The 12,364-nt window shown below is 39.1% G+C and overlaps 1 protein-coding gene across 1 annotated transcript in view; it reads right to left on the bottom strand.

Annotated features, from left to right (window-relative positions):
* LOC121673383 (ephrin type-A receptor 6) overlaps positions 1 to 11,787 on the bottom strand; it is a gene marked incomplete at its 5' end in the record, with an annotated part of 112,050 nt that extends 100,263 nt beyond the window's left edge. The window contains 3 exons of the mRNA XM_042046657.1: positions 2,572 to 2,680; positions 11,108 to 11,270; positions 11,698 to 11,787. Coding sequence (XP_041902591.1) covers positions 2,572 to 2,680; positions 11,108 to 11,270; positions 11,698 to 11,787 — 362 coding nt within the window. The remainder of the gene's footprint in view (positions 1 to 2,571; positions 2,681 to 11,107; positions 11,271 to 11,697) is intronic.
* Between the last annotated feature and the right edge of the window lie 577 nt (positions 11,788 to 12,364).

The raw sequence follows: 12,364 nt of genomic DNA, 5'->3' as shown, positions 1-12,364 counted from the left end.
CTGGAACTGAGCCGAGACCCCAGTCCTGTGTCTTGAAGTCTCTGTTGCTTTCATATTCCTATCTGCAATTGACAGCCATGCTTTCTACTTGCTCCTGGTGGATAATCACTCAGCAAAGCGCCGAGGCAGGTGCTCATTTAACCCGGCCTCTCCACTCTGAATAGGCTCATCAGCAGCCCTGAGACTCGACAGCTCATCGAATTGTTAATTCTGAACAGTGAAGCAGAGCACATCTGTAGGGTACCAGTCCCATTTTTCATGCTGAAATTTGCCTCCAGTCCTAGAGTAAATTGAGTATTTATTCAAAATTTTCTTGCTCTGTCTTCTGTGGAACATGCTCTTATCACTGCATTTAAGCAGCACTTCAAAATGGATTCATATCTTACGTAATTGAAACGGTCCCATTGAGGAAGGCAGTAAAAAGCTAAGAGAATCTCTGATATCCTTAACGTTAGAAAACAGGAGGAAGAAACACAGAAAAAAAAAAATTTCCATTTTTTTTTTTTTTTTATTCCTGAGTTTAGTGATTTTTTTCTACAGGAAGTGTTTGAGTTATGTTTCAGGATTTCACGTAAGGATTCCACACAGTAATTTTCTCTAGAAATTTGTCTAAAAAATTCCTCTCTCTTCTAAAAGACCCTACTGTTTGTCACCTTCTGTAGTAATTGTAGGAATATTTACTTAGCCTCTACGATTATCTAAGGCCACAATATGTTCCAAGGTTAACTGCTGTCATAACCTTTACCAGAATGTCAGATTTAACTGGTTTTATTATTTAGCAGAGAGAGCATTAACTCATATAATGGCAGCTACTGCAGTGCCATATTTAGTTGCTGGGGTACTGCAAATAAAACCTCAGACCTACACTGATATAACTTCACTTTCCTTTCAAATCAGAGGTAGTGCTGTATCAACAAAACAAATGTGTAATTACAAATCTAAAAGTGCAGCACCCTTTATTGATAACAGTGAGGACCATTTTCACATTCAGAAGAGTGAGTGTCACATCTTTTCTCTGGGTGTAAACAGGATCCAAACCACAACAGGAGCAGTGCAGAATCCCACCCCAGCTCTGGATTTTTTCTGTCCTTGAACCAGGTAAGAAGGAAACTCATGGACAATCCTATCCACATGGAGGCTCTTCCAGCATCTGTTTTTTGTGTCTGAGGAGGGAGAGGGGGAAAGGGTAGAGAGGGCCCAGAGCCCACACAACCCCTGCTACAGATCCTGCTGCAGGAGCTCCGAGCTAATTCCTCTGCTTGAAGGCCCTTATCCATACAGAGCAACAGTCTGGGTTCAGGTTTCCTTGATCCATGGCACTGTGGTGCCACTGATGTCTCACAGAGCACATGGGGACACAATGGGTCCTTTTAAATGTTGCTTTGCTTCCTGGTGGTGAAAGGAGGTGAAGTCTGGAAATCATCCAGGAAACACCTGAGGCTCAGGGAGAACGGAAACAAGGCACCCTGGAAGGAGCTGGGCCTGTGGGAATCTGAGCTTCAGCCAGGACTGAGGGTCCAACCTACACGTCTTTTTTAGCATGTCCAGTTAGAATTTGTGAGTTCCCTTAAAACCTTCAGTGTGCAACGCAGCACCTGCCAAAGCAAACTCAGCACCATCACTCAACGCAAAATACTTTCTCATCTAATTTGCACAATGTCATTACTTGATCCTGATCAACACAGAAGAAAGGTGGACAAACAGCACTGCACTAAAAGAATTTCAAGAACAAGAATGACACTGGTTATAAAAAAACCCTACATTGTCCAGACTGGTAAAATTCCCCTGCCAATGCAACAGCAGTGCTGCAACATAGATTTAATTGGGATACCTTCAATTTAAAAAAAAAAAAAAAGTCAAAAAGCTATAAAATAGAACCTTTAGTAAGGTATTTTCTGTTCACCAGTGATATCACAGGCAGTAGAACCATTTTGGTGTTTCAGAGTATAGTTCTCCTTAGTTTACTTTTGTTACATAATTCCTGCATTCCATCTTAAGAGATGCAGAAATGTGCATAGAAAAAAAAATATATAAGATAAAAAAAATAGAAAAAAAAAAAATATAATTGTGTGTGGCTTTTCCTACAAGTTGAATACAGTGGAAGTAATAAAAAGGGTCCATTCAAGTGCCTTTAGCAAGGTACAATGCCAACCCCAAGACATCAAAAATCCCACGGTTCCACCCTCTAAAGCTTTGCAATTGACAGTTATGAGATCTTGTAAAATACACTGTGGGGATCTTTTTTCTTCTTTTTTTCCTTGTAATGTCAGAGCCTTGAGGGTGCAGCAGATATATTGTATTTTTAAATTATCATTCTGTAGGCAAGAGCTCCATAAACTTATTTTTTAAATATCCAAACTATTTCCTGATTTCACATAATTTCTTATCTCCCCAAAATGTGTCTTTATGAAAAACAACACTCACAAGAGAACTGTAGAAACAGTGCTGAACAAAGAGGATATTCCACTGTGTCTAACCCTAATTTTAGCACTGAAAATGTGGTTTAATGACTTAAATATTCTTAAATTCTTAACTTTAGGTGAGACTATATGAGAACAGTGTTTTAATTACCTGCCAGTGATGAGGAAGAACAAAGTGAGGATGACCAGGAGAGTGAATCCACCAACAGCAGCAGTGGCAATTACAAGAATCTGTCCCTGCTCTGCAGCCATATCAGAAGCTGAAAGAGAAGCACAGAGAAAAGAGGTTGATGCTCCATCCATCACCCAGGGATTGTGCAGAATGGCTGAAATCATTTCGATGGTCAAATGTTGCCATTTGTTTGTAATGGTTTCCTTGGTGCTTAGCAAGGACATTGGACACAAACGTGTCTGCGAAGTGACAATAAGCCATGTCCCAACTAGGATGGAGGGGAGATGTTTGCAGGTTTATACAGTCAGGATTTGTCACTATCAAACACTTGCAATTTACTAAAGTTTGAATATGACAGGATTTTGGACACAAACCTGTATTTTCTTCCTTAGCTTTATTTATCTTAAACCTGCATCTAATTCAGAAGTTCTCTCCATCCCCCTGTCCCAGCGAAGTCAGCAGCAGTGCTGGGTATGTGAGAAATAATAAACTGGATTCAGGAGGAGGCAAAGCAAAAACCCACACCTAATGTGCAGCTTCACACACTCTTCAGCATGTCTGGTGTTCAGTTCTATTGTCACAAAATACACACAGTTCACCATAATATGTCTTAGGCCTCTTGTTTTTCTCTCTGCTTTTTGTAGGATGTTTGGGAGTTAAAAAAGATCACCTGAAATTATACAGTTGCTGGACACTTCCTCTTTTTGTTACTTTATTGTGCATTAATATGAAATCTTTACATTGACAGTTTACCTACTTATGGTCCAGGTGGTCCTCACTGTCCAAAGACTACACGAGCAGAAAAAGAATTAGGCTCATTTTTTTCTCTGTCTCCTGTCTTGGGACTCTGAAGTTTTATTTGTTAAACTCTGCTACACTTGAACATTTACACCACATGACATTTACCCAATTCTTACTTTCTATTTCCATGGGAAATAAAACATTGTTTTGAAAGGAGAATAAATAATTCTATTCAATTACTTCTGAAAACAGGAGTAAATGCAGAAAAGAATATAATTTTTACATCAGGGAAGCAACTTTGATTTGGTGAACTTGCAAATTGTTCAATAAGCAAAATCTTCAGCTTTTTTCAGGCACCAGGCGATTAAAGCTTAGGGAAATCACCTAGGCTGCTGTCTAGAAAGCTCAGCAAGCTATGTTCCCTCACTTTGCAGCTGATGAAGCTCAATGCAATGCACACATTGCTATCCAAAGCCTCATAAAATGCTGTTTCCAAGAAAAGCATTTGGCTTCTGAATAATATTTGTGTGTGGCTCAAAAACTCGTGGTGTAAACTGGCTTTGTAGGAGCAGCAAAGCGAATAAAAACAATAGTAGCTTATGTCAGATTTTCAGCAAAAACACCTTGTTAAATTTCTGCCATTAGGTTTCTGTCCATATAATTTTATGGAAGCATGCAGAGGCAGTAAATTACAAGGCATTCAGTACCTGTGGTCAGACAAGTTAAATATATACATCTTCCAATAAATGATGGAGCAAATATTGACTGAACAGTTAAATGACATGTAGTGATGTTACAGGAGTGGATTCCAGCTCTGTGGTGTCTTCCACAGGCTCTGGTTTATTTGGAAAAATACAACATAACAAATATCATGCCACACAAGTAACAATGCAAATAATAAGAAGCTCTCCAAAGCAAATGCTGAATACCATTTTTCAGACTATTGAGAACTGTGTTAAATGTGGCAAAGATTGTTGCAGTCAGGCATGGCTTGAATTGTACACAGAGAAGGGTTCAGAGGAGTCTTGCCCATCTCTGCAGTGGAAATGAGAGGACAAACTGCACCTCTCCTTTTAATAGGAAAAAGATTATGCAAAATTAGTGGATTCAGCAGGAGGAAAGAAAAACACAAGCTCAAAATTAACAGAAAAATTAATTTGTCAAAAGAAAAATTAACTGTGATTTTTTTCAACAGTCATTCACTGCCAAGAGAACAACCCAGGAACTTTCATGGTGCAAATGTAGGGACTGACTCCATGGTCCAAAGAAGCACCTGCAGCTATGGAGATGAAGATGTGTCCTGATCATTTCTGCTGGATGGAGCTGCTATTTTTTGGTGTTCTAGCTAAAACAGAAACCAATCTAGTAATTTAATAACATATATTTTCTGTCAGGAACCAAAGTCACATAAATGAAAGGGAGAAATTCCAGACAGATTTAAGTTCTTTCTGCCTGCAAACAGTATGATTTTTAGCTGAAAAAGTGATAATACTGTTCCTCTTGTTTGTATTTTACTGTGTTGGCAGAGGTGCCAGATTCAAATACATTAGGGTTTTGTTTTTCATGTAGTTAAATCACTACAAGGAGCTTTCAAGCCTGAAACTTCCAGCTGACCTTAATTTACTTGCCAGATAAAAATGTCACATGACAGACGAGTATAATTGGAAAATGTGGATTTGTTAAAAACTGACAGAGAGGCAGGTAAGGCAAAATGATGGAAATACTTATTTTTGCTTGAATTGATCCCTCAATAAAATCATTAAAGGCACAGTGCAATGAACAACACATATATAAGCACACAAGTATGCACATACACAGATTTATCACATGCAGGTAAAAAGTTCCACAAAAAACTATTTAGCCAGTGAGAAGACAGTAATCAGGGACCCTCCATACCTAGAATTTTTACAGCATTTTGCCATTCTATATTAAATTCTATGTGTCTGTCAACCTCTCTGCTCTTTTCTCATTTCTCCAGCTTTCTCTTAAAGTAAAGTTCAAGTTGTAAATACTAAGAGCTTTAACTGTTTCTGTTGTGCATGTTCTTGAATATTTTTGTTACTTCCTGGTTTTCCTTCCTTATGTTTCCTGTGCATATTGATATGTAACCCTGTGTTTCTCCTCAGAACTTCTTGATTATGTAAGACAGAAAATCTCAGTTTAAAAAACAACTATGACAGTTTGCAAAGTCAAGCAAGTTCCTGCAACCTCATTTCATCTCTTTGTGTGTACATATGAGAGTACTGCATTTAATCACAGAAGTACACAGCATTTTTTTCCAGAATCTCATTTGTTGGACAACATGGCCAGCATTCCTATAGCTAAAATCAATATTTTGTTGTCTCTACACTGTCTAGGGCACCTCAACTTTATGATAAACCATGAGCAGAGCTAAGGGAGCTTAGCACTTCTCTAACTGGGCTGACTGTTTAGCCTGGTACTATGTCTCATTCTCTCTACCTGTCTGCTCTGTAAGTTCATTGGGGCAGCAAACAAAAAATGAGAAGCTAAAACAAGGAAAAGGGAGAATTTATGACTTATCCCAGATGTTTCAGCAGTGTAATGTTTGGGTGGCAAAGCTCTTCAACCGCATTTTAACTGCAACTGATGCGGTTAGTCAAAGCTATGACTTGATTTTAGAACTGCAGTATGGATCATACACGCATCCAGGAGCTTATTACCCAGATAAACTCCTCGCTGCCATTGCTCTTCATGCTTAACTCATGTTATAGGCCCGAAATGATATTTAAAGTTTCTGGTTGCATCGTTCCAGCTTCCTTGCTTAACACCATGCCCAGAAATCCCTTCTGCATCCAGCCTGGTGTCAGTTCTGCCCCTACAATCCACTCTTTACACCCATGTCCAGACTCAGCTTCTCTCTGGGTTCTTCACCCAAATGCATGGAGGAGGAGCTGCACTTTCCCTCCTCTCTGGGCTGAAGGGAAATATCCTCAGGCTTCATTTCCTCACTGGGCAGACTGGAAGAAATGGTGCAGATGTTTTAGTCACAGTGCAAAAGGCTGAAAGACAGAGAGAATCTTTCAGCTCTGCTATTTCTTTTTCTTTGAACAAATCTCTCCAAAACATTTTACAAGTTTCTGTATTTGGTGTAAAAGAGCTGGAAGCCCTAATGACAGCTCACTTCTGTCTCTCAGCTTCATCCTTTCATTACTTCAATTTGACATCTATCAGGCAGCAGACCCTCCAGCAGACTGAAAGATCAAAAAGTGCCAGAAAGACAGCTAGACTGATAACAGTGAGTAGCTGTAAGACAGGTAAGTGTGGACAGTGAGCACTGGAGCTCTAATAGACAGAACAGGCTGTCAGGTGGATTTACAAGGCATTGTAAACAACAGTGCTTAAAAACAATAGGTAAGAAAAACACAAAGTCTCATTAGGACAACCTTTACGTTTTCACAAATGAAAATGTAGTTCCTTTGCAGTTCTGTGATGCAGTGAGCTGATGGGCTCCAATCCAAGGGGAAATGAGAAGGCAAAGGAAAGGTGATCTTAAAAAGGACTTTTAGAATGAAAAAACAGTGCTTTCACTAGCATACAAATCTAAAACTTTTTGGTGTCTATTCACTTGAAAAGCTTTCTTCCAAATGTTTCCCTTAACATTCACTTCCGGGCCAGTGGACAAATGGAAAGCTTGTGCAAGCGGTTCGAGATCTGAACAAGGACATTGCTCTTGTTTAGGAAATGCAGAGGAAAAGTGAAGTCTCTGGGTTTTCTGGACACATACAGTAGTGCAATCAGATAGATCAAAATCAAATGTGAAGACCAAATGGCTGCAAATATTAAACACAGTAAGGAAAGAGACTAAAGACTAAAATGAGACATTCTTTGGCGTCCATTGCTGACTAATATTGAATGAACAGTAGGACGAGGCAGAGGTGAGGAGAGATCCAACAATGCAGTTTCTAAATATATGTGTCATCTCATTTGTTTGTTTCAACAAATAATTCAATTAACTATTTTCAAAACAAAAAACATTGTAAAAAAAACCCAAAACCAACTCAATTTTGAATTGGTAATTCAGTTTATTTCTAAAAATCCTAGGGATGGCTTCTCTGTCATGGCAGCCTTGCTGCATGATTTGAGGATGAAAAGTTAAAGGTAGATTTTTTGGATGTGGGAAGAGGGAGAAGAAAGTGAAAATTCAGCAGAATTTTCTGGCAATAGACAAAAATCACCATCTGAGACTATGGTAAAGAAATTAAACTTATTGATTCATCAAGATCAGGGCTTCAGCAAATTATTTTTTCACAGTCTTCAACTTTATGAAACACCTAATCAGGCATTCCATTAGTACTTCTGAAATGTTTAAGTTTTTAGTGTTAATAATTTAAAGTATACAAAGTCTGCATTGCTTTTGGATTAAATATCATCATGTGCCCACATTTATGGCTCTGTTCAGCCCAAGCACAAGTCCACACTGCATAAATGCTACTTTGTCCCTTAGGCCCCTTCCAGAACACTTCACTTTCGGATTATTTTTTTCTAATGATGGGAAGGCTGACAAGGAAAATATCCTTGGTTTTAGAACAAGCCCTGCTTTGGCATGAAAACTGCCTAAAGCTGTAAATTGTTCAATATTTTACAAATTCCTCTGGACAGAAGGGCCTCTAAGGTAACGTTGTAAAAAACCCACGACTCTAGGAAAAAAAAAAAAAAAGCTTTGAATCATTAATTAAAAAAAAAACCAAAACACCCCCCAACAAAACCAACCAAACAGAAAAAGTCTTCCAAAACCAGCTAGTTAGAAGAGAGGGGAAAAAAACCAGAGAGGGTAACAGTCAGAGATTAAAGAGTATCTGCCCTAGGACAAATGTTTTTTTTATTGTCAGAACACATTTTATTCTCTGTTTAGAAGGACCAGAGTGTTTTTGTGGTGACTCAGATAGCTGGTAATTGTGACAGATAAAAGCAGGAACTACAAGTGAGGTTTATGCTCCAATTTATAGCCCCAGCAGTGGCACCTGTGTGTGTGCTGGAGTGTATGAAAACCTGCCAGCTCTGCTACAAGTGTTTTGCCTGAAAAGTGCTGAAACAGAGACTGAATAAAATGGCAACAAGAAACACAGTGACAAGTGGTGGTTGCTGTGCTTTGGAAAGGTTTCATATTTCCCAGCTGCAGCCTCTGAGCTTTAACAGGGGGAGAAATGCCTGTCAGCATCCATTCATCCCTCCCCACTTCCTTGAAGCGAATTTTTCTAACTACCCTAGGTAACTCCATTTCCTATCACAATGAAAATACAAATTTTACTCTTTTGGATGCTCCACCTGACTGTCTTTGCAGCAGGGAGAAGAGTCCAACAACAGAGCTCCCCAAGCCATGGCTGCCTCAGTCTGTGGGTAAGTGAGGGTGCTTCCCAAAAAACACATCAGCACTGCTAACTAAGTTTTTCCATTGCTGCTGCAGATTTGGTCTTCTCTGTCCCTCATGCACCCCTTTAGCAATCACACCAAAATGTTTTAGTGTTCCAGGTAATGGTGAATCTATTTTATCCTTTATAACTGAAGTGACACAGGTAGTGTTTCACCAGGACAGCAGAGAAGGCAGGACACTGTCCTGCCAAGGGCACTGTATTTCAGGACATTGATATACACATCTCACAGCTGATGAACCACTAATTTTCTATAATTAGTCTATTGAAGAAAAACTCTCATTTTGGATTGCTCGCTTTACTGCTATCTATTAACAAATTCTCAGTATTCAAGCAGGGTAAATGGAATAACCTTGGATGTTTACCTGAAACTGGTCTGGGAATTCTTTTCTTCTGTAACATGTACAATTGGCAGAGAGCTGAAGGACGTTACAAGCTAATGCCAACTGAGGAGGATTTTTATCAAACACATGACTTAAAATATTTTTGGTTATTTTCATGAAAGTGTTGGTTGATAAATTTTCTGACAACACAGACTTTAAAAACATTCTATTCTTCCCAGGCTTCTCATGAAAATGTTAATTTTGAGTTAATTAAAATCTAACTGGAAGTCCACAAAAAGTAATTGCAAAAGTGGAATTTTCACCAAGTAACTTGTTTCTAGTGAGCAGGGATGGAGGGAGCTGCAATAGTCTGCCTTGGTGTAATATTATTTGCTATCTTTCAGAATAATTGAGAAGAATGTATGTTAAAAAAATCAAATTTTCAGCTGAGCTGCACACTGCCAGAATAGTAAGTGATGAAGAGAGATTCCTACAGAGCTGGACTAGGACTGCTTTGTAAGACCGATGCAGACCAGCAAGGGCCAATTAACATTTATGGGTACTAATAAAATTAAGCAGCCCAAATCTCAACACAACTCTCCCAAATCTCTCTGCGTAAAGGTAAACCAGTATCTGGAAATACTGACATAACCATTGCCATACTCTATTTATTCAGCTGTGTGAAACAACGTGCTAGTTTAGACAGCAAGTGCTTAGACTTAGAAGTAAAAGAAATCAGAATTATTGGGAGGTAAACGGTGTTAAGGTCTGTTTATGGCATCGTAAATGGATTTATTTTTCCAGTTTATTTCAGTATCAGGTTCAGCTCTGATGTTATACTTAGAAAACGATGTCAAAATTAAGCTCACCGTGCAGCCCAAGGGCCACTTGCATCAGTGGACTGAAAAAGAGAAATGGGGCTAGGATGGAGATTCCCTCAGTACCAATGAGGGAAATGTCACTGGAACCACAGTCTTCCTCATTTAGATGGACAAGTGACATTTTCACAGTGTGAAACCTCACAGAGGTTTAAATACTATTTTCTTTTTATATGAATTAAGCCTCGTATTTTTTGCACCAAAAGAGACAGACAAGATCTACTGAAATTCTTGAAAGCACCCAAGTGCTCAACTCCTATTCAAACCAACTGGCTTAAGTACCCAGAAAATTTTAAAAAGTCCAATTAGGCATTAAGCACTTGGAAATCTATCCCTGATTGATTTTTGAAACAGAAGTTAAGAAGCAATGAAAATGGAACACAAATCCCTGGGTACTCTTGGAAGCACTTAGATAGTTTTGAGTCTGTGCATTAGCTTAAACAACTTGAATTCTAAAACACTAATGAAAAACATGGTAAACATAATTGGCTAATTAAAGTAATTTAATTAATGAGTGTTTTAATGTTGTATCTACTGCACTAATTTTCTCTCAAATACATGTAAATACTTTTTTTATGTTTCTTTGAACACGGAGGGCAACACATGACTTAAATATAAAATCGTTGAGAGCATGAACATCACACATGAAGCCTTTTTGCATATTTTGTAGGAATAGGAGGGCTTCCTGCTTCTTACTGCCAAATTTTGTAGGTTTATTGGTTGATGGAAATGCATATAAAAGTTTTCAGTTTTTTATCTGTGGAATCTGGGAGCACTGACAACTACAGAGCGAAAAGTCCATCACTGGGAGCGTGCAGAAAGCTGCTGGATTTAGGTGAAGCTTAAGCTCAATTAGGGGCATTTCTAGATGTCAAGAGGCAGAACTTCTATAAGGAAAGAAAGGATCACAGAATCCTAGAGTATCTCAGGTTGGAAGGGACCCATAAGGAAATTTTATGGGAGAGAACACTCCTTCAGCTGCAGCATCGGGCTAACATTTCTACGTGTTGTTGTAAATCCAGAACTGTGAGTCTGAGGCTTGTTTTTTATCACATGGCAGTGGTCATTTTGTGATAAGCAAATGGTATGGGTTCAGCCATTCAAACTCCCAATGTCTCACTGGTTTAGAATTAGATGCTACTTCTATTGTATTTAATTTTTTTTTTCCTTCAGTAAAACTTACTTTCATCTCCAGTTTCAAATTCAAACTTCTGGCTATAGCCGCTGTATCCTGCTGCCGTCCTGACTCTGATATGAAATATATACTTGGTGGCTGGCTTGAGACCTGTGATGATAACACTTGGAGCCTTGGACCTTGTGGAGGAATAGCTGAGCTGCTCATGCTCCTGAGGGACAAAAGAGGGAAGAAATGATATCAAGTTGAGTTGAACAAACTTTGCAAAAATGATATAACAGACCTGAAGCTCCATATTCTTCTCATGAATGTAAAATGTGTTTATAAAAGGAGGTGCAGGTATGGGTTTCTGTACTTTGGCTCTGTGCTACAGTCAGAATGTATGATATGGCCTTGACTTTTAGATTTCAGGTTTTTTGTTTTTACCGTTGCATACAGGCATGTTTTTGTGACTTGGGTTAGTAACCAACCCAACCGCAGTCAAACCAACATGGAATTAGTACAAGACTACATTCACAGAAGAATGGCAACTAGAATGGCAGCTCATTATTTTGGCACAATGGACAAACTAGGAGGTCAGTAAACACTACCAAGCTGTAAAATAAAGATGTGGGAGTATTCAAATACCCGCTCCTCACTTCTACCCGCAGGTAGTGCCAAAATGCCGGCGCTATCCGTGGGTAGACCTGTGGGTAGAAGAAAATAGGAATTAACTTTTTCTTTAAGGCCTGTCAACTTCGAGCATGGTTCAACAGCTTTGCTGCTGCTGCTGAGCTCAATGTCTGTTTCCAGGTAGCTGTAAGGTAGTCATACATGAAATTCACTTTGAAAGTCCATAAGGAGAAACAGTCTGTGCAGAAGTCCCCTGTTAATCTCCTGGCAGCTGCTGACAGTTCCTGAGTCTCACAGAGATCCCTGAGAATTATGGTCCCTGGGAATTACCATTGCAGACCAGCTGCTCTATTGTGGAGACCAGACACATCAATTTCTGTGCATAAGCTGAGTGCTGCTTTTCTAGACAGGTCTTGGATGATGCCTTTAACGTGAGAGGATGACTTGGAATGATGCCTGAGGTGGCCACCTAAACACAGAGACTAGACAAGAATAAGAGAATCAAAGGAGGTATTTATTTGAAGGGCCTTCAAAGGTACACCCTGGGCAGTCAAAAGGCTACACCCAAGATGGACCCTGGGTCACAGGTTCTTCAAACTTTTATAAGTTTGCATATCATTTGCATATCATTTGTGTATCAGGGTTAACTCTCCAATTATAACCTCAGTTTATGATGTAATTACCCCAAGTTTG

Source organism: Corvus kubaryi, unplaced genomic scaffold (genome assembly GCF_017639235.1).
Source record: "Corvus kubaryi isolate FWS band 111438036 unplaced genomic scaffold, C.kubaryi_AGA036_p1.0 65375, whole genome shotgun sequence".
NCBI lineage: Eukaryota > Metazoa > Chordata > Aves > Passeriformes > Corvidae > Corvus > Corvus kubaryi.
The sequence above is the reverse complement of the archived record's forward strand: the minus strand, read 5'-3'. Positions and strand labels throughout refer to the sequence as shown.